The 23,601-nt window shown below is 41.1% G+C and overlaps 2 protein-coding genes across 4 annotated transcripts; one reads left to right on the plus strand and one right to left on the minus strand.

Moving 5' to 3' along the window:
- The first annotated feature begins 8,567 nt into the window (after window positions 1-8,567).
- Window positions 8,568-10,202, plus strand: LOC145441440 (uncharacterized). 2 transcript variants are annotated; one of them, XM_080319308.1, is made up of 4 exons: window positions 8,568-8,641; window positions 8,736-8,801; window positions 9,137-9,205; window positions 9,882-10,202. In XM_080319308.1, the coding sequence occupies exons 1-4, from the start codon at window positions 8,633-8,635 to the stop codon at window positions 10,164-10,166; spliced, it is 429 nt and encodes a 142-aa protein (XP_080175434.1). In that variant the 5' UTR covers window positions 8,568-8,632; the 3' UTR covers window positions 10,167-10,202. The 2 variants fall into 2 exon arrangements, with proteins under 2 accessions (XP_080175434.1, XP_080175435.1); XM_080319309.1 differs by lacking the exon at window positions 9,137-9,205 and having other exon boundaries at window positions 8,575-8,641.
- Window positions 10,203-11,561: 1,359 nt separating this feature from the next.
- On the minus strand, window positions 11,562-23,481 carry LOC145441435 (uncharacterized). Of its 2 annotated transcripts, none has more exons than XM_080319301.1 (9): window positions 23,203-23,481; window positions 19,777-19,900; window positions 16,257-16,525; window positions 16,078-16,196; window positions 15,450-15,603; window positions 14,338-14,532; window positions 14,146-14,280; window positions 13,630-13,873; window positions 11,562-11,865 (listed from the first exon to the last, which is right to left on the minus strand). In XM_080319301.1, exons 1-9 carry the CDS (start codon window positions 23,434-23,436, stop codon window positions 11,633-11,635), a joined length of 1,707 nt encoding a protein of 568 aa, XP_080175427.1. In that variant the 5' UTR covers window positions 23,437-23,481; the 3' UTR covers window positions 11,562-11,632. The 2 variants fall into 2 exon arrangements, with proteins under 2 accessions (XP_080175427.1, XP_080175428.1); XM_080319302.1 differs by lacking the exon at window positions 23,203-23,481 and adding an exon at window positions 21,056-21,300.
- Window positions 23,482-23,601: the final 120 nt, after the last annotated feature.

Consider the following 23,601-nt stretch of genomic DNA (forward strand, 5'->3'; position numbering starts at 1 on the left):
GATTCGGTTTCCCGCTCTTTGTCACTCAATTCATAAACCGGATATCATAACGCCCATTCTGAGCACATTATCTGGACTTCAGCACGCAGTGCAACATTTCCAGAATTTGCAACTTCAGATGAGTAGTCAAACAAATAAGAAATCCTTTAGCAAAAGAAAAAGAATAGCTCATCGATTTACGAAACGACCCGTTCTTAAAAAGGCTCTATCCACAAAACAAAATTCAACGAGTGCATGTTCTGTGTCTACCACTGTTGGGATCAAGACACTACCTTCGAGTCACGAGTCATCTCGAGTCATTACAGATTTTGACTCGAGTCAATTCAAGTCAATCGGTTTTCGAAGGTGACTCGAGTCAAGTCAAGTCACTCGATTTTTGGAGGTGACTCGAGTCAAGTCGAGTAAAGTCAAGTCAAGTCACGAGTCAAGTCACAATTCAAGTCAATTTGAATTTTCGAAGTATGACTGATGATTCAAAGTCATAACATTTTGCCAGCTGTGTGAAAGACAGATTAATTAGTCATTTATCTTGAATCAAATAACGGATATAAAGTTCAATATACATGCAAAATTGCGTTGTATCACACACGCACACGTGAAACTGTTATTAAAATACGTGAGTAACTGTATAGTTACATGCTACAGTCTGTTATTATCAGCCAAATAGAGGATCGAATACGAAGCCTAGAGAAGTTTGAACAAATTGATATGGTACAAGACACTACCCGTCTATCCATATATATTCAATATAAACGCATAAACTATATTCATTCGATTTAAATCATTCAAGATGGTTGGTAAAGGTGAGCACTGCGCATTGCGCAATGTAAGCACTGGCCAGTCTAGGGAACAAAGCTACGCTGCAAATAATCGACTACTACTATGGCAAGCGAAGCTATGATTTGATGTAACAATTGAGGACCATTGAAACGTACAATGAATGAATGACTGGTTGCTCTCACGATGGAGTGATTTAGTCGACACCATTTAAGTATTATTGATGACTTGAAATTGACTCGTAAATTTTGCTCCGAGTCATGACTCAATCCAGATTTCTGAAGCGCAGAGTCAAGTCAAGTCAAGTCATTTTTGCAAAGTGACTCGAGTCAAATCATGACTCGAGTCATCCCAACACAGGTGTCTACTTGTAAATCCCATTTCGTGATCTGTGCAAAAGAAATAAAAATTATGTTATCGTATCCACTAAGTGAACATGGCTTATCTATTTGGAATGAAATTGACAGTTTAAAGTTCAAACCAGCGTTTCCCAGATTTTTTTGAGCTACCGCCACTCTGGACATCGAATAAAGGACCAGCTCCCCCGACCCCCTCACCATACGTAAATCATAAACCGCTAATAATGAGACGGGTGAAACTGCTGGTGTAGTATTTTTATCATAACTCGTCGTCATATTGGATTTGATTTTTGATAAAAACAATCTCATTCTAAAATTTCCTGTCCACGTCCCGCACTGTCAAGTCGGTTACTCCTGTGAGAAAGAAACTTTGTCACGACATGGAAAACGCGTCGTATCAAATATGAGCGAGGTAGGGCAACAAGGAAAAAGCCAATCCGACTCCAGTGAGACTATTTTTATTAGATTTAATTGTGTATCCAGAGCTATTAATTGGAGTTATTGAACTTTGGTTGGAACTCGAAATTTTTCTACACTATAATGTAATCAGCTCCTCAATCATTTTATGCCCGGAAACTTTACAGAATGGTTTAATTATCCGGTAAGGAACTTCTACTAAGAATATATCCTGGCATTAAACCATCAAATCCTCGTGCAGTTTTCTGAGATAATTGATTTATGTTACTCCATCAAAATCGGTCATTCGAGCTGGACCGACAGCTCATGCAAGCTTGAGAATTGGAACAGCTCACGCGTCCCACACTTTCGGTGAAAAATCACGGACTTATCACGGAATCTGGACTGCGTCATTTCACCTTTATCAGGATGCATCATTACTAAGATCTGATATATTCTATTCAAATATTTTGGAAAATATGTCCGCAAGTAGTAGCGATATAGTTTCTCGCAACCATGCAGAACTTCGTGCCGAAGGCCACGATCGAAGCACTGTGTAAAATCCACGATAGTGAGAAACAGAGATAGAAATCACGTGAGACAGTTTCTCCTAGAAAGTCATCACACTTTGCAGTGAGCAATAACTGCTCAAATAGGCTACTTCGTATTTCTCACAGCACACAATGTAGGCCTGCCACGCTTTCTAGTGATTCTACCGAATGGTAAATTAGTCCATTGATTGGCAGGATCAACATTGTCAAGTAACCATGAACTTTCTCGCATAGCTGATTAAATAGACGGACGAGCCCAAATTGCTCTTACAGAATCGATTTTGGATTATTACGGTGTATTTGGCTGCTTTGTTTGTCCATCGTTACAACACTACGCAACCTACAACCTACACCGCCCCCATTTGCTCTCATTGCCCTCCTACCGCCCACTTTATAGCCAGCGCCCCCAATCGCCCATTTCATGGCCAGCGCCGCCTTCACGCCCGCGAATGCCTCCAGGGGCGCTGGCGCCCACTTATGGAATAGCCGGTCTAAACCAGGTTCTTAACCTTGCCACCAGCGCCACCCAGGGACGATTTAGATTTTGAAGAAGACGGAAACACTCGGGAGCGCTGGGAGCTGGGAGGCTAATTTCTATGTATGAAGGCTCCGAAGACAAATGACGCAGCACTATCGACGATGTAGTAGTTTTCATATGGATATATATATTTCTATAGTATTACTATGGTTCTATATCCCTGAGTTCTCTGTGCCAATTTACTTTTGACAAAATATATTATATGTTCTAATTTTTCGTCGCGCCTTTCGCGAATACACTCGGGCAAATATGTAAAACAGACAGACAGACACTTTATTGCTTCGTCAAACATGAAAAGTTGACTGGAGGTGACGATATGGCCTATAAAGGCCTTGTTACTCGTCACCTCCATGGCAGTAAAGTAATCGAGTGCACCCATCCAAATAAATATACCAGTGGACAGTCTGCAACGTAGAAGAAAATAATAATCACAAATATATAACAAAGACAGTAATAATGGTAACATACTAGGTAAAGCAATATGAAATCAATAAATAGATGTATACTCTCATATCTTATTATAATTTGAAAAAAGGTAATCCAGGTATTGGGTTTTGAATACATGCTGAGGTAGATCTTTGATAGGCCTACTGTCGGGCACGCCATTCCAAATATTTGGGCCTATATATTCAATGGACTGTTGGGTCAGTCTGGAGTTCATGCGGTGAACATAAAGATGACCAGATTCCGATGATCTAGTAGAATACCCATGCACTGTGGAAGATTGCTCAAATAAGCTATTAAAGTAAGGGGAGATATTTCCGTTAGTAAATTTATGCATCAGCTTGGCTATTTCATAATTATACAAATCGGGTAGCTTAAGTATCTTGAGAGCTAAATAACCAGGAGTAGCAGATGACCTAGAATCTATGGCACATATATTTCTTATGGCTCGATTTCGGATGATACAGATTCTGTTTAAATCCGTCTGATTGGCCTTCCCCCATACACAAAGCAATAAGCAATGCGTTTCCTGAAACACAGTAGTCATTATACTTCATATAAAATATGGGTTTTATGCTTTGTGCGCATACTTCTAGGTCAGCGGTTCTCAACCAGGGATCCGCGAAGCCTCTGAATTTACAAGATCCAGATTTGTATTTTTTTTAAATTAGGAACATCACGAGACAGTTTTTCTTCATTAGCAGTAGAACTCACATCAACCGAATGGCCGTCAAAGATGAAATATCCTGCTGGGCAGACTGATTTTAGCTGCTAATTGCCAATATCCTACTGATACAAATATTTGCTGTTTTGTTGGGGATTGTGTAAAAAATAAATAATTGCATTAATAAGGTCAATCACTGTCACTTGGATAGGTTTAAAAAATCCATTTTCTCCTCTGATATACATAACCAATTTTCCATAATAACTTCAAGATTGGCTGCTAAATAGAAATGAACAGGCTTGACGTTAAATGCTCAATAAAAACATTGTTTGGTGCCATATAATTGGTGCGATCATGCCCAATTGTGTCGTCGGAAGCGTTACCCGTTATTATCACATTCGTCACCACCTTTCTTTGTCTAAATCCGTGGTTCTCAAACTGGGGGTGCACCCCTTTTGGGGGCGTGAAAGCATCTGAAGGAGGGAACAAAGATGTAGTCAACTGAAAAATATTTTCGCGCTTCGCGCGATTTACCCGCAGTTCGTTGTTTTTGGTATGAGTTTAGCCCTAATTTCATATTTAAGAATTCTCTCATCAACAAGCATAACCATCCATAACAATCAAACTATCCATTGGGTTTGCTATAGCTTTCTGGTTTCATTTTGTGTTATGACAACAAGGGGGCGAGAATCGAAGGTGCGGATTTTCAAGGCACGACAACGTATTTCGAGAAATGCAGTTGCAGAATTCGCTTAGAAATAATAAAATTCAACCCAATTTCTACATGAATAGGATGTCATTTTGGAGAAAAGTCATTTTGTTGCTGTTCATCACTAGCCCTACAGTTATCATTTGCACAAGACAGATGATGATTGTGCGAATATTGAGCTAAATTTGATCTAAAAGGTCGGGGGTCCGCGGGGTACGTGACGCCCCAAAAGGGGTCCGCGAAGACAAAAAGGCTGAGAACCACTGTTCTAGGCTGTCTAAAGTGTCTATTGTCGCATTGATAGAACCGAAAGATCATCGCTTCGTCAGATATACCTGACCTTATGTACGAAAAAGTATCTCGCCGGCTATCCGTCAGTCGTCGAGCATGTCTACGTTCAAGTTGAAATACAAGTAATTTCTATTTAATGTATACTAGTCAGCCCTCTACTCTACCGGACCACGACCTGACACATTGATCTCGCCTTCTGCCATATGCCACCTCATTTTGTCGCTTGTCCATTCATATTAACTTCTTTTACTTTTCATTCAGTGTCCATGCCTCCTCTTTACATCGCCTAGGCCAGTGGAAAATAAACGCATTCAGAAAACATTATAGACAGGGTAGTCTACGCTACATATTTACGGAGACACATGCGCGATTACAGTTACAAGTTAACTGCTCTGGAATGTCTGTATCAAAAATTATTTTCCGTGTTATTCATAAAAACCCATTTTCGCGAAACAACAGCAAAATTCGCATTGATTGTGGGGCAAACTGTGGTGTTTTTAGTATTATCTTCCGTTGAAATGTGCCATTTGTTGAATATCATCGGCTTTTTTTACACTGCTTTCGTTACACTTTTCCAACAGCAAGTCCCTGCTAAACGTCTGGCCCAATGTTATGGAGGGGCATTTTCAAAGGGTATATAGGAGTTTTGGGTATTGGGGAATGAAGACTCGGAATGTATCTGAAGTGGGGAATGCAGACAAAAAGGTTTGGAGCCACTGGCCTAGACCCAGATGGGTGTCTGATCTTAAACACTACAGCAAGTCGTTTCGACACCTTCGTACCTTTTCATTGTGTCGTAGTCTTGTGGTGTTTTGAAATGATGAAATTTTAATAATCAACTGAACTGAATAACGAAGGTCCGACGCACCAGATAGCGGTTTTCACAACATAATGTTTCGAACTAGATATCGTTTCTTGCAGCACGCTGCGTGCAAAAATCTGGGACAGTGGCCTTATACCACAGTGGAGGGTGCGATCCCTTTTTTTTTTTAAATAGACTAGACTAGTTATGCTTCGAAGTTTTCTGACCCAAATGATAACTTAGAATCCTCGTATGTTTGAGCTACAGACAATACTGTCAGTATGTATCGCCTCGTAACATAAAGAATGATTTTCTTCTTTGTGTTGTCATCCACAGCCTCACATGCAGCCTTCGTTATATATTATAGGTTGCTTTGCTTTGAGTGCATGCATGTTACATCAAAGAGCCGGGTGCAGTATTTGCGCTATTTCACATAACAAAATTCAATGTGAGCAACCGACGATATAGGTATACTATTCTATAAAACATTTTCATTTGATTAGGTAGTTGCACAAAACAATATAACAAAAGCCAATAAAACTTCACCATATCACCATTCGCAGAGATAGAATAAAGGTGTGTACATTGGGCGAGAACCCGGTAGGTTTGAGCTCGTACCCTCGCTATCCTTGATTTGAACCCGTAAATGGTCCACGCTCTTATTACGTCGTTAATTAGTTGAGTTTCCATCGGGTGGAGTCAGGTCAAAACCCGGCAAGACCGGCCAGACTTCGACTTCAGCGCTATGGTACATGTGAGGGCGTCAGACCACGAAAATTTCTGAAAAGGGGCGTTGAACTAAGGAAGGTTTGTTTGTTTGTTTTGTGGTATTCATGGTGTTTGTTGACTACTATGGTCATTTACACCAGGCCGATATTCTTCTTATTTTCCGTAACTGCCGACTTATAGCAAGGCCCACCTCTAGGCTTTTGTAAGACACCGCTGACGCGGATGAGGTGGCGAGGAGGAGCCTAGGTAAACCTCCAACACTTAGGTATCGGAATTCTGAAGTCGACCTCGGACTCGAACCTGCACCCGTTGGTGTTGCAGCCGCGGATTATACCACCGCGCTATCTCGCCACACACTAAGGTAGGTTAACGAGCACTTCTCTAAACCAGTGGATGATGGAATGAGGGTATGTTTGTCAACAAATCAACTTCTTTTCATTCGTATATCTTCGCATCAACAAGTTCATTCATCGCGAGACTCTTATTATTTTTCTTGTGTGTCACAACCTGACAAAGTCTGGGCACCAGTTGAACCTCCAATATACATTGAAAGAGAATATATAGGGCTGCGTTGATATTTCTTGGTTTCTGACTATAGCCAGAGGTGGTCAAAGTAGTTAAGAAAGCTACTCAAGTAGAAGTAGAAGTAGCGACGAAAAAATCTACTCAAGTACAAGTAGAAGTACTTTTTACATAAGCAACCTAAAACTACTTGAAGTAGAAGTAGAATTGACCGACTTTAAATCTACTCAAGTAAGTAAGTAGTTGTTAGAACGATCCTAATTCGGTCACATGGATAGTCAAAAGGTGCAAATTGAACTATGCGAAAGGTGCCGAGCTCGAACATGGGATGAAAATGATAGTATTGATATGGAAACGCGATACTAATCCTCTGTTTTCTAGAACAGCACGTTTTAGAAAATATCATGGTATGGCGCCCTCCGCCATATTATAAGGCCCGTAGTTTAGTCGAAGAGCAATACGGAGAAGTTATATACGATACGGTGTAAACACTTGGCGCGATTAGTAAGCGGTAATAAAAATATGGTGGACCGTAAAATTGCCATATTGTGTAGCTTTATTTCCGGAAAATAAAGGCATTACTGCAGTTGCTTTTATACTTCAACATGTATGTTATCCATACAAAAGAACTGATATTAATTAGAACTCAACGTATATGATAGTGGGAATTGAAAGTGAAATATAAATACTACTTCAAAAAGCAGAACATGTATTTCATGTCTTTAGTCCAGAAAGCTTCAAAGGTGGTATGCTAAAACAGCTCTAAAACTAAAAGAAAAGTCAGAGTCCACTTTTCCAGATTAGGACACACCATGGACATGCTAGATTATGATATGATATGCTAGATTTCAAAACATCAGTTTCAAACGTTGTGATGAGCCATATATGCTGTGATGAAATATTTCATATAGGCGAAGGGCGACAATGTGGTGTGAACGGAACCACGCTAACCCGCTACCTAAGTTATATTCACCGATACTTTCGTGAAACCATAGTGGTCACTCCATATCCATTGCGCACAAAACGCGACGAAAATTCTGGGCTCTACTCAACTTTTATGAAAATTAAATGTTAATACACTGTTTGAATACAGCCCCGAAAGTCCTCAAGCTATCTTCCTGATTGGAGGATTAAACTACTTCTACTTGACAAACTGAAAATAGCGAAAAGTAAGTAAGTAGATCACAATATATTATGAAGTAGAAGTAGAAGTAGCAAAAATCAGATCTACTCGAGTAAGTACCAGAAGTAGAGGAAAACTACTTGAGTACTTCGAAAAAGTAGAAGTACTTCGTTACTGACCACCTCTGACTATAGCGCAATCATTCTGTTGATTACTCCAGCGAATGGATATATACTACCGTAGACCCGTACCATGTGGTTTGAATTTCTCAGAACCTACTTGTTCTGCACAGCCATGTTCCTTTGTGATTATTCTTAGGTGATTTTTCAAGGCATAACGATATGACGCTATTGCAATTATGGACTTTAGCACGTCATTCAATTACGGAGCCCTCTACCCACCGGCGTTTATTGCTCTGTGTCCTACTTGCTAGTCACACAATTCACGCAAAGACCGATAAAACGGATCATTTAATGACTTCGGAGCGAATTACTGCGCCGAAGTGAGAATACGGTTAGTTGTATTTACAGACAGAAGCTTACGTTGACCCCTACTCGCTGCAGACCGCATTTTCGTGAATCTTCGTAATATCCGCATTATTTCCTAGCGACATGCTTTTTATGTTATGGAATCCCTTCCATTTTATTGATTGTTATGTAACAATTCAACAATGCTTTGAAAGTTACATTCATTCATCGCCGTTCATTCGAGACGCGAGCGCTGAAAGATGAACTCCGTAAGTGCCGTAAAGCTAAGTTGGACTTCGAATCATTCCGGTTTGGGTTGAAAATAGTACGTATATTGTTCATCAGTTACAATACTGTTTTCAGACTGACAATCCCGCTACAGTCACTCAAGAACAGACGGCGACTGCAGTGGTTCTCCTGAATATTACAGTAAGGCAGTTAGTTTATTTATCCTTATCATCGCTACACAGGCAATCGGACATGCAACTTCTTAGTGCGCTGAGAGTTGACGTTCACGACTTTCGCAATTAATCGAGGCTTATGTCAGTCTTCGCCGTACATACTTTTAATGACTCTTATAAAACTACATATTATACACGATTGCGTTGAGTATATAGTTTCCTGCGTTATACGGTACAACAATACGCATTTAAGGCCAGTACCAGAGGAGCTAAATTTGCACTTCGAAAGTCTAATAAGTCTGGTTTGGCTTGAAAATTCTAAGGATGGAGGCTCATCACTATCAGTGACAATACTGTTTTCAGACTGTCGATCCCGCAACAGTAACCCGCCAAGAGCAGACGGCGGCTGCGGTGGCTTTCGGGAATATCACAGTAAGGCAGTTAAGCTTCTAGTTAGTGTATTTTTCGTTATCATCGCTATTCACATCTACTTCCTCTTAGTGAGGTTAGAGTTTCCGATCATGACTTTCGCGATGGATCGAGATTATGTCAGTCCTGGTTGTACAGATTTTGAACGATTGTTATAGAACTACATACCATGCGCGACTGCGCAAATAATAACATTACTCCCGTTCTAAGCTAGAAAAATACGAATATACGCCGATAAGTATAAGAAAATCAGTGGCCCACTCTCCGATATTACAAAACACAGTGTATAAACGACAATATCCCAAGCATGTACGATTGCACAGCGCACACGTACGTACAATATGTGCATTGTGCATTGTACAATGTACGGTACATTGTACATCTATGCGCGTATGCCAAGCTGCATTACCGAGTATAACGCTGCGTTCATGACTTTTCTCAAGTGAATGCATGTTCATTCATTATGCTTGTGTACACCGATGATATCTGGAGTTATTCTTTTTAAACGGAGGCGAATTGATCCGTATTTTCATTCATTTTATTGTTACCGGGTAACGGGTGAAGAATCGAGTAGAACGGAAACAGAGGCCTCAAGTCGGATCACAAAATTTATGTTGAACTCCAAGTGCATGTTACTCGCACCCCCTATTTCTGTCTGATAGTATCTCTCACGATTAAGAATACAACCGTCGGCGATGGGTTCACGTTGGGAACATCTTCCTCGCCTCCGATCGTGAAGACGTTGATGCAAACATTGACCGAGAACGTTGGCGATTCGCCGGGATACGTGTTGCAGTCTCTACGGACGCTTGGTATCTTGTACATGCTATACTACCTGGTCGTGCTGATATACATCGCATGGAAAACAAATTCACTTGGCCGCACGAAATTGTCGGGAGAGACCAAGAACAGCAATGGCCCAACACAGTTGGATAGACGTGAATCGATCGGTATTGTATTTTGAATGCGTCGCAAATACAAACTTATCGAGTCAATCAAACGTTTCAGAATATTGCTGCTGTATGATTTTACAGGGTTCCGTAATGTGTTATAGTATTGGATTGGCATTCTTGTAGCTGTTATCCAAAACGGTTCATACTCAAAACTACGGCTTAGAATCGGAAACCTGTGGAATAAATATTCCAAAAGGGTGTAATCAGCGTTGTTGCTATAGAGAATAACCAGGACACAAAAGCTCATTTTCCTATCTTATCGGCAATCGTTTTCAGGCTATTATCCCGTCAACATAGGTGTGGTGAAGCATTATATTTGTGACATTGCCGTGGTTGCTGTTGTTTCTTGAAAGAAAAATTCGCCGCTTAGCACCTGTTGGTCTTTTGCACCACGGCAATAATGGCGTACGGAATGGAGAGAAGACATAATATTGCATGGCAAAAATACGGTAAATAATGGCGTAAAATAGCATTTCAGCACCACGAAAAATATCAAAGCAAATTTCGGCTTGGTCGGAAGATAAAACAGTCACGACTATTCACAAATGACGGTTGCAGGATAAGAAAAATTCAATGGTGAATGGGATAGCTTTTTCATCCGTCGGAATTTTAGGGCAGAGATCCACATTTAATTCGGCACATTTCGAAACAATAAAATAACGATGAAATTCATATATTTAGGAGGTAATTAAAAAATCTTCAGTGGTTTCTGGACACCGACTAAGAACGCAAAGTGGAGATTCTACTGAACCAACCGACGAATAAAGATTATCATCGAGAAGATCGGCATCGGGCACAATAGGTTGAGGTGAATGCCAGATCCAGAGACCGAAACTGGTCGTTTCGTCATCCTCCTATCTGTCCTTTACGTCGCATTGTGTCTCGCATATCGCATTGTGTACATTAAACTGTGAGTTTCTTGATGAAAAGATAATCCGACGATTATTGATTTGATCGTTATTTCACACGACTTTCTTTCTTGGTATACAATGTGAATTTCATCAACCGTGATGCGAAAGTCCGTCCGGCGACAAGCGCTATATCATTTTGCGAAATAACAACTACCACGTCACCCCAATTCAAACGGCCTAACATACATTGAAGTTTGACGTAAGAGTAAGCAGATTATTCACTACCGCCATCTTCAGTTGGATAGGAATGAAGTTTAACCTGAAACAAAACCGACCAATGACCAAGAGGTGGTGGTATGCAACAACGTTTTCATATAATAAACGACAACAGCCAGGTCACGTGTCAATTCCAAAACTAACAAGATGCCGTTCATTTACCTGGTATAGATAAATTGCAATATATCGTTTACGTGCGCTGCCTGCTCTGCGAATTAAAACGCCTTATCGGTTTCTGAAAGCGACCGTCATATTTTCGTGGGTGCCTGCTAATCACGATTTAAAACTTCATGTCGAGTTACTGATTCCGGAAAAAACGTATCATTAAAAGCACACGATTAGCATGAACATTAGATCATAGTCGTCAGTAATTTGTCGCCTCGCCCTGCGCACAGCAGGGCTACGTTCTGCAACTTCTCTGTCGCTGCGGTCCTACGCAGGTAGAGTTTGTATTCCTCCATGGACACGGCATCGTTCAATTTCACTTGTACCGTGTTGGGGTAGTGTATCGGCGGGAAGAGAATTTCTACGTCGTCTTTGTCGTCTTCCGAGTCGGTACCGTGGTCCTGCATCCATTTCGGCACTGTTGCGACACGTACAGAGTCAGAGGTATGATACTTTTTAGTGGAATTATAAGAGACCACGTTCCACGCATAGCGCAACGTCAACACGGATAGTATCTCTGATACGTGGTGGCGATGAGATTCTATTTTACACGGGCGATCGATAATATTCATATTTCGTTAATTTGAATCATAAGCAGTAATCGTCCCGCCATCGATTACCTATGGTGATGATCGCGTTAACTCAGGGGTGGGCAAACTTTTGTGCTCGCGGGCCGCATTCAACATCTGAATCCATTCGCGGGTCGCACTATATATAATTGAGATCGTAAACCAAAACGCAATATTGCTAGTATTGGATTATATAGTGAGGACATGGAGATAATGTATATGCTTATTTGAAACAAACCAAACATTGCTATGATGATATCGTACACGCGCCAGAAACAATGGCGAGATTTCATAGGCTAGTCGACCTCAATAACCAATTTGTCAAAACTATAGAGATGAAAGTCTGTTGTCCCGATTCTTAGAACAGGATTGAAGTTTAAATATGTGAGCAGTGATCTGTTCATAGATTTACTAATTCCGCTTTGGGCTCAGTTCCAGGACACACAATGCTAACAGCATCATAACCATGTTAGCTCCAAACACGCTTCTACTATATGCGTAGATTTCGCGCCCCCTTATCGTCATATCACAAAACGCAACCAGGATGCTATAGCAAACCTAACGGATAGTTTGGTGGCATGGGAGGTTACGACTATTGACGAGAGATTTTTTAATATGAAATTCATACTAAATACAGAGCAATAATTATGAATTGAAAGTAAATCGCGCGAAGCGCGAAAAAATTTTCAGTTGAGCTCAGCTTCGCGATCCCCTTCAGATGCTTTCATGACCCCAAGGGGCACGCGTCACCCAGGTTGAGACCCACTGCTGTCTTAGAATTATCATGGTGAAATATACTAAGAAGTTTAATCAAGTCCCTGCATTAATTCGATCAATATTTTTATTAAATTTCTTTAGACTCTCGCGGGCCGCTCAGAACGGTGTTGCGGGCCGCATGCGGCCCGCGGGCCGTAGTTTGCCCACCCCTGCGTTAACCCATGATACGGAACAGGGGGGATCGAAGCATCACAAACAATAGTGATCCGAGACCCGAGAGAAAGAGAGATGTTTCATTACCGAAATAGACGGGATTACCAAATAGAAGTTGAGATATGGTGCAGTATTACGACCGAAGTGCGAATATCTATCATCATCCATCCAGCTGCATCGGAATCGAAATAACAGGAACATTGATATATTATGAACAACAAAGATTACAGAGTGTCAAAAGGGTAACCATCAATTAGGCTTCTTGACTATCAGAAACGATGCAGAGTTGAAAAAAAATGATATCGCTTAGGGCCGTTAAATTTTTCACGAGACCATGCATACGCTACTGAAACTCGAAAAAAGGTGGCCGCTGGCGAAGTACTTGTGCTTTTTCAGAGTACTCAGGAAGTTTTGCCTACTTGTACTACATACTAATGTGGTAAAATTGTTGACTACATATCTACTTTTACGCCACAGTTTTCAATTTCAGGCCAAACTATACCTAAAATATTTACTATTTCGCCTACCACGTTACTTCTACTTTTACTAGAATACCAACGATGACTACTTGGTCCTACTCTGCCTGAAAGGCTGTCGTAGTTATTTATAGTCTCTACCGGGCTGGATAATCACAGGCTCTGCAAATACAGTGAAATAATCGACACTAATGTTCTAATGCTCACCATGCAGTTTGAGATCCGTGATCGAGTTTCTGTCCGGTCTGTCAATAACCAATCCGTGCTTGATCAGCTTGTTCCTCGTCGCGAAGTCCTGCAGTTCGATCAACCACCGGTTATCGAGTCCGCCCGTGGCAAGCTTCACGTTGACGTTTTCGAACTGCATCGAAATCACTTTTCCCGTTTCGAAAGCGCCCGGCACGGCCCTATCGATGGCTTTCTTAACGTCCATATGAGTCAGATCGACCCCCTGCAATATTATTCGTACCGTTTAAGTATTCCTGTTAAACTCGACAGTGAAGGTTGTAGGCTAAAATGTTGCACATTCTATACAGCCAGAAAGAACCTCGTGTTTCCTTGTAACGTCACAGATAACGCAACGTCACAATACGCACAAAATCGAAACCACGCGGCGCTAGGCCAGATGCTGCTGTCTTGCGGTTGGCTGTCCCTTCTGTTGCTTCATAAATGCTAGCACGAATGGAACACCTTTTGCTAATGCTACGCTATAGGACGCATTACCGGATAATCGAAGCACACTAATTTGGGTCGACTTTTAGGCATTCTCAAGAACTTTCGGATGATCGGTAGCTCTTGAATTTCTTTTATTTCCTCTTCCGAAGGAACGCTGGGAGCCTCTAATCTCGACAAGAGTTCCTAAATGCGAAGATACATTCGACAACTCGGAGCATTGGGGGATTGCGACACGGTTACCTTTTTGTGCGCTTTAGCGTTCGCCTCGAATTTTCGATGGAATATCCCGTCTCGATTGGGCGGTATCAGTCTGCTGCCCTTCCGAAATGAGAGCGTGCTGACCGTGGTATTGTTGCTTGAGTTTGGAAGTTTATCTTGCGAGGTGCCTTTGGTTCTTGAGCTGTCACCGGACGGTACCATTAGGCTGCGACGTTTCTGGAAATATATGCGTGTTTCGTGACTATCTTCAAATGTCTGCACGGGCGACAGTGATGAGTTGGTTAGATCAGTCATTACATCGATCGTCCCCTAGCGGGTATTGAAGGTAATTAACGCTTGATAAATTGAGTAACTGAGTGGTTCGGTTTTGAATCGGATATTAACAAAGACAATACTGCCAATCTACATCGCATTAAAGATATTTTGATGGCTTTTCGACAGTACTTATTTGATTGCACTTTGTGGCAATACTGTGGGTTGAGCCCGACTGCAGCGAAATGTCATTACCACTAACGTGCGTAGCTTTATGTTATGATTCGAGGTCGAGGTAATAATCGAGGTTTCAAGGTAACCACGACGAGAAAAACTATTCAAAAAATAGAATTAAGGTCAATAGATAAACTCTGCTTGGTATGGGGCGTGTTATTTCAGTACTTGAAATAATTACATTTCACTACACGTTTCGAATCATTACAATTAAAACACCATTTGGATTCGACTACTGGAGTCATTGTTCCAGCACTTTCCGTACATTAATGTATGTGTAATGTGGTCATATTTCTATATTTTTCAACGCGGTGCGTATTAGTTGCCGTATTTGTAATCCATATCATCAAGGACGCCGAAAGACGTCAGTATACGTCGGTTGGGCAATGTCACAACAAATCATAAGGCGATGACTTACAATGGCGTCATCCTCAACATCTAGATCAAAATCCAGAAGTAAACCGAAGCATAATTTTTAAAATGTAAAATATATATTACACTGACTTTTATGCTATATATACTCGGCGCAAGACACATGATATGTAATGTTTTACTAACAAAGCAATAGCAAGCAAGTAGTGATGTTCGTGTGTAAACCACACCGCGTCATTGCGATATGAGTGTTGAACTCATGCTGATACTCCCACCTGTTTCGGAACGCTCGGTTTTGTGTTACGGCGTCGTTGCCGTTTAGGTTTTTGGCTTAAGTCTTTTGCAGATGGGCGAGCCGATGGCTTTTGGAAGAAACTCTTCGATATTTGGCTGTTTTCGTGACGCGGCGTTCCGAGCTTTCTCAGTACTCTGAAAAGCAAGTACTCGTTGGTATCAGTGCGACAGCGACCAAAGCAAATCGTGGTTCTCGGATATAGTTCGATCGACATCATCCCCGGGTCCAAGAGGGTTACTTGAAAATAACGCGTTGTCCTTCTCGCATCCACGACCGACTCGCAAATTTCAAAGTACTTATTCTCTTCAATATAAGATATTGAGACAGATGGCATTAGCTACTTTCAGATGACAAAAATGTTCTTCCAATTATTCCCACAGAGAAATTCATTCGTAACTAATGAGGGAATATCTTAATAAAGTTTCTGATCGTGGTTGAACGTATTAAATACTGGGCCATATGAGCTGAATTCGAATAATTTTCGGGAATAGCGAACCATTCTAACACTATATTATTAAGTGTCACTACACTCTTAGCGAAAACAGTGTGAATAGATAATCAGGCCTACATCATGAATACATAGAATCATTCCCTGATCGAGATATTACCTCAGAGACCGGACTGAGACTTCATCACTTTGCATGTCTTTCTGTTTCGAGTATTCCCGAAATTCATTTATGATCTCCTCCGGACTTTGCGTAACGCAGGGGTCAGACTTGACGATATTCTGTCATCGTGCACCACAATTCGATATCAGCCATGACGTCAGAACCATAAGTCAACTCACCAAGCTTCGCGAGCTTAGAGTCAAAGATTTCGCTAAACTTTGATGGATTGGTTGGAAACTTTCGGACAACGATTCGGAAAAACTGGAACCGCCGTCAGACCATCGACGTTGCGGCCTCGCGAGTCGCTCGGCGGGAGCTGTTTGCGGTATCCGGACTTCAATGCTGCGAGTCACGGGTATCGACGGGTTCGCGGAAGACCTGTCGTTCTGGCGGTTGGTTGGGAAGTTTTTCAAGCTGCCGCCGCGCACCCGTTCCGTGTGTGAGTCACCTGCCATTGAAAAATAAGTTACACATACTCCACAAATACAGCCGCCAATCTGATGAGATCCGTGGTTTCTAAGTTTTGTAGCTAGCAATTGAGAAGAAATGATAGCTGATCCGGGAATAAGGATAAGAATATGAGATAGTGCTCAATCACGAATGATCAAATTGAAGAGTTTGCATCCCGCCATATATTCAATAGTAATTTGACAGTCTTGACTGCTCTTTTGCATCGCAATCGCCAGAGGTGGTCACTAGCAAAGCACTTCAAATAATTCGGAGTGCACAAGTGGTTTTTGCATAATTGCAACACTTACGCAAGCGACTATGTCTTTCAAATATTATCACTTCCACTTGGTTGGTTTGTAGGCAAAACTGCTTACTTTCTTACACTTTTACACTTTTGGATTTAAGATATAGATAGTAGTTTATTGAGAAGTTTGCATCGCTTTTATGGGTGGAATTATCATAGGAACCGATGGTCATCTTTAATAGCAAAGTTTCGGTCTTGTCGTCGCGTCTTCTAATTACTCGAGTTCGATCAATGTATTGGTGCTGATTTGCTTTGCTCACGTGAGAAGCAGCATTACGAATTACATTGCTTATTTCTAAATCGCACAACTCACCAACTAGTCAGGCAATTATATATATACCTAACTAAATTCTGGGCATGCCGCTTAACCAAAAAATTCCTAGGTATGCGTGGCATACCTAGCATACCTGAGTTCAGCGCCTATGGTTGCTACTCAAGTAGAAGTTGAAGTAACACCGTGAATTCCCACTCAATTACAAGTAGAAGTAGCAATTTAGGAAAATCAAAATTTAGTGCAGCTAGTAGTTTCAAAAATTAAATTTGGGGGCTTAATATTAGCAGTTAATCGGAGGTGGCTACTATCGGAATTGCAAGATTCATATTTGCAGAAAATTCCAAATAGACTGAGAATAGGAGCAATATTCAAAACTATGTCAATTTCTACACGGGCGAAATATAGCGATTTTTGTGTGCTGTGTATAAATATGATATCTGATGCGGCTGCCGGAACTATCTCGTCCGCTGTGATGGTGATGTCATACCGGCTTAAGCCATTGCACACGGACTAAATTGATTAAAATACATGACTGTGAACAGACTCACTCGGCATAATTGATTTTGATTTGCTCTAGTGCTAAAACACAACGATCAGAAGATGTCTTATTGACTCTTGATATCGAAAGTTTCGACTCCTCTGAAATAAGTGTCACCTCTGAAAATAGTTCAGAACAGACTTGGCATTTGGTGAAATAATTCCTGTAATTTAGTTTATTAGTCGTCGCCGAAGATCCGTATTTGTTTGTTCTCGAGACGGAGTGATTGAAATCTCGTGATTGTCGGCGTGGATGTTGGCGGATATGTTGCGTATTGACTGGATATCGCGAGATCGCTAATTTACTGTATAGTCGGACTCGCCAGAATTTTATGGTAGCGTAAGGTGTCGAGTGTATAACTGTATATATATATATATATATTATACTTGTGACTTCGTCAACACTAGGACGGTGATCCGATCGATGTATTAGCGGCATTGGTGCATGTAATAGCCCAAATAAACTCATGGTAACTTGGTGAAATTGAAATCAAATTCAATCAATTCAGCCGGCGGACGACCGGCTACGCGCCCGCATGATAGTATCGTATAGTTTAGTCATCGTATACAAGCGACAGGTAATTGGTGATATTTAACACTTGGTGGTCGGCTCATTCGTCACTTCTGACGAAGTATGATGTCACTTCTTTGTGACGTCATCGATCCAGTATACATAAGGAAAATTAGAGTTCAGCGGCTATTGTAGCATAGGGTTACCATATTTCAACAACCCAAATTCCGGACACTCTTTAGCGCCCAGTAGTGGATTTTAAAATGAGTTATGACGTTACACTAGCAAAGCTTTGCTCATAGACCAGAGGTGGCCACGATCCGGTTCAGGAGTATGTGGCTGTGTGTTGTGTAACCGGGACCGAAAGCACATGTTTTCAGCCCCTTCCCGCTCAAATAAACAATGATTTCGAGCCCATACTATAGGGTAATCGATGCAACTTATTGCTTGTTATATGAATCTGGTTATGCATCTGGTCGTTAAATTATTTGAAAGAATTCTGTCAATAATATTGGACGTTCCATATATTACTATATAGATACTACCTCTCCGCCCACATGTTCAGAGTTAGCGGTAGAGCTTGTGGGGGGTGATGAGTTCGAAAATACAGGGAGCGTAATTGCACATCGTTAAGTCATGTTCATGTCCTACCGATAAGATTGTTTCTCAGCCTTATACCGGTGCGTACCACGGTGCTTTATAAACACCCCACATCCAGTGGTTTCCAACCTTTTAGGGTCGCGACTCCATCTCTAACTTGAAAATGTTCCGTGGCCCAGATCAAAATTTGACGAGCTGATTACTAAAAGAAGTCAGCACCTTTGTCCAGACTTACTCACGGGCTATTTTGGAAGCTGATTACGTTCAACATATTGGCAAACCCCAGAATATATTGGCAAACGAACCCCCGTTTGGAACTACTATCTTTGAATAAAGCATTTTAACGGCCTTAACGATCTCTAGGAATATACCGTTCTCCTATAATTGCGATTACAATCAGGCTTATTCCAGTAAATGAAGGTTGTTTTTATTTATATTTTATTACAGTTTTTGCGTGGGTCGTAGTCTCCATATTAAAATCAATAAATATGATAGCAAATCGCGCGCAACGCGAAGAATGATATCATGCATCAGCATAAATATTCCCAAAAAATATTGATTTTATGCTGATTGACGAAAAAATTGTGAGCCTACCTCAAGTCTTCAAAATTCCGGACATTTGACATATTTTAGAAATTTCTCCCGGACGCTAGTTTGAACAGTGAAATTCCGGACATGTCCGGGAAATTCCGGACGTATGGCAACCCTTTTGTAGCAACGCTGACTACTCTGACCACCCCTGATAATTGCATCACACACAAACGAATTTGAACTACATTAAAATGAATTATAGCCTATCGCCGTCATAATATGATCGAATACTCAAACGGTGCAAAACATTAGACTGGAAACACGCGCGCACACGACGGATTGTTTTCTGTTGATTTCACAGAGTTGTCGTTGAACTCGACCACAGCCATGAATGAGAGTGATCGTGTTCAATATATGGTAGACGCTATGATGCCGAATGCAATTGTGATATGTGTAAATTCGCCTACAGAAGTATATAGACAATGGACATACCGACTGCGCTTCCCAGATTCCTGACCACGGCTAGTTCCTCGAGACGTTCATTTCGTCCCGCAGTGCTGCTACGCTTGTGATAAGGAACTTCATTGCACAATTGGGGCAGGCGCATGTACGTGCTCTGAAATTGAAAACAAGCGATGACCACGGCATTCAATAGCATCAATTGGCAGAAAAGGATTTCCAGTAACACGTGAACATATACGTGATATTGGAGGTGGACACCGGCCGTGGACAATGTGGACATAGACATACAACGGAAGTACAATTCACGCTGAATTATCTACAACGTGAACTGTAGGTAGATCAAGGAAGGGTCATATAACACTATATAGCCAAACGCATCAGGATATCAGTCAGGTTGGGAAACGCCAAACACAACAGCGTTGCAATTCGCGAAGTATGCGCAAATTTGGACAGGAGTTTACCGTTATCATTGGTTTCTGATTAATGTTCTTGTGATTATTTAAATTATAACAACAGCCGTCATAAATATCAGGTCATATTTCATAAAGTTTACCAAATCAAATATAATAGTATGTCCAAGTGAAAGCGTCAACGAAAACACATCGGTGCAAGTCATTGTCGCCGCACGTCGAGAGATCTTCTAAATATAAGCCCCATATATCGAATGTTGAAATTATGTTCCTTTATATTAGTTACTACACTGTCTACGCCGCGTATTTCATCGATGGAAATCAGTTGAACAGCACATTGTGGTACAAATCTCTGTTTCACACCCATTCCATTGTATGAAAGCGAGTCGAATTCACCGATTATCGCGTATATATATGCCAGTGGTAGTATGGGCTCTGTATTCGTGCATCATAAGATCATACAAAAGAATATCGGCCTGGTGTGAAAATGTACAAAGTACTCGATTCACCACGACCTCCCCAGCAACAACAGCGCCTTGAAAGGGCGAGAAACCCGGAAAGTGCCGATGGCCTGATTCCCACCCTATATGTTATGGTGGAAGTCTGTTAAATATACCTATCTCAATGTGTCTACATCTAGACATATATGTTAAGCATGTTTTATATCCACATGCATATCCAAATGAGAGTTTAAATGATGTGTATATATATCGCTTGCTGTATGGGATATCAACTGCACAGTGTAGGAAAATTCATATCATACCCTATATCTCTCGCCACACTATTCTCGTTAGAAAACTACAATTATGTTTGAATCGCCACTGACAAACGCGATAGTCATGTATTGGCTACGTCACGCGTCCACATACGAATTTGATCTGCACCATGAATGACATTACCATCGCCATGGTTTGACCTTTCACCACAAAATCGTTTTCATTCCTGGAATCAGCAAAGCTGTCCGAAGAAGATGTCTCCACGGATCCGTATCTTAACCGCAACATCCAGTTACGTTTCTTCTGGTGGACGACAGTTCTGTACGGCAATGTGACATTACCGTACCCCATCTTTATGCTTTCAGAAATCCGCGATACCGAATGCTATATTCGCAGTGTATTAAAAATCTGGAACCAACTAAAGTCCGATGTATTACATCTTCCACAATGATGATCCTCACTCAACAGCTCTATCGATAAATGATCAACACTTACATCACGTGTATAATGCAATGATTCTAAGCATAACTTTACCAGACAATTGCGTGGTAAGCATGTAAAGTACACGATAAGTAGGCTACAAATCTGCGTTATCCCGATCCAGAGAATTAGTGATTGCCATAAAAGTTACATGGACATGTCTTATTTCGGTCTCTAGCCAGCCAATCACCATAATCCCACAATCTCCATGGCAAGTTTTAAACATTTAGATAATAATTTGCATCTGCGAAGGTTGCGACTCCTACAAAATTTATACAGCGAGCAGTTTATCGCTCGTTGGTACGAGCGTACATTTGGCAAATTACGTGAAACCTAATTTTGATAAAAGACAATAACCCGCTCTCTTCATAGATGTATCACTGTCATGCCTACTTTCGACATCACTTTAAACGTTGCTCGCTCAACTTCAAGCGATAATTCTTTGTCATTTTAAGGAGGCGAATTGACACCGACCTGTCAGAGACTAAAGAATAAATCGACGGGACAGATGACTAGTTTTTATGTTTTCTCAAATTTTAGTAAATATTGACTTCGGGCAAGAAAGTACGATTATTAAACGAGCAAACACGAGTTACACCACGACACCATTCTTATTTTGTTTGATATCCGATGAAAGACACATAACAGCTATCCAGAACGAATTTCGGGAACAATAACAGTCGCGGCGAGACATCAGGATGGGTGCGAAAATCTTTCGTGATGACGTCAGAAACGACCGCAGATCACATAAATCAACAAGTCGGCTAAATTGATTGTACATTGTACAATGTATATTCGCGTGTCCGTCAATTACGGAGTCAAACATTCACAGAGTACACCGACCCATGTTTTGCTTGCTGGCCTCCTAAACGCAAGCCTATTTCCACAGTCACTGTCACGCAAAAGTGGGCTGCTGTGCTGTAAGCCGATAGAAATAAATCAACCGATTCATGTATGGGGCTCATGTAAATTGTGGTCGTTTTCGAACTCAATGAAAGTAGAACACCAAGAAACTAAAATTTTGATTGTCTGTGTCGATAGATATATGCTCATTTTATATTGTATCTATCTCATTTCGCGAGCTTGCGCCGGCCGTGTGGAAACTGCTATATGGTACTGGCGTAAACGAACACAACAATACCTTTATCCTGTTACTAAAATCAAATTTTTCAGATTTGAAATCGCCAATATAACACTCTTAGCGGAAGCCATGAAATCTCAGACCGCATGGGTAGATTCTTACATACCACATGATTTTACAGTACTCTTCCCATTTCCCACGGTTAAAAAATTAAATGACCTGTAATTTCGCTAATGGAATGCAATTCCAGTGGTTTAACGATGGACAGTGTTGCGCTGTTACCCAAAACAAAGAAATTTACATAATATAGTTCTTTATTTTGTAAACAGTGCGCTGTAAAGAGCCCTCCTATAAAACAAACCTTACATGGATAACATATCGTTCGATTATTGTCAATATTTAGTTATAACAACGATCAGTAAGTAATATCACTCAGATTTTATAACATCTTCGGAAGATACGGTACTAAAAATAGTATTTTGCACTAAGAGTTGTTATGTCATAGCGTTTACGATTGTCGTAAATTTTAGACCACCAGTAAAATAAACGTAGACTGCCTTATTTGTCCAATGTCCGTGTACAATTTTAGTAGACTTAAATCCTAATAAACACTCAAAGTTGCTCTGTCATAGTGCCATTGATCGATTCTGTGAGTCAGTTACCTTGTCGTGAACCGTACAATAAAACACGCCTCAAGTCATGACCCGCAGACTCAGGTCTCTCTTGGCTGCGCAACATAAATGCGATTTAACACGAGTATTGTACTAACCACAGTCTGTCCGACTATCACAAAGTCGTTGAGGGCTTTAGTGCCGTAGCGTATCTTCGGTTTTCGCCTCTCCGATTTGATAGGTTTCCCGGTCGAGGTAATCTCTCCGTACCGAACTCGCAAAATGTGGTTTCGCCTCTCTTCGACCGACGTCTCGGATCGTAATCCTTTGTGTTGTCCTTGAGAGTGCATACTGCACCGCGGAAGGAGAATCCGACATGAGTCGGTTACCATACAAACTTCATTTCATTTCCTCGCGGGTGAATTTAACTGTGACCGGCACTGCAAAACGAAATGATTGGGAACACATGCCTTTGTGACGTCACAGAGACAATTACAATCCTTGGCAAATTCTGTAAACAAGGAAATGTTATATTTCCTTACGAGCCCCGTAATCGA

Source organism: Botryllus schlosseri, chromosome 6, assembly GCF_051294905.1.
Source record: "Botryllus schlosseri isolate E-star chromosome 6, Bs_hap1, whole genome shotgun sequence".
Classification (NCBI taxonomy): domain Eukaryota; kingdom Metazoa; phylum Chordata; class Ascidiacea; order Stolidobranchia; family Styelidae; genus Botryllus; species Botryllus schlosseri.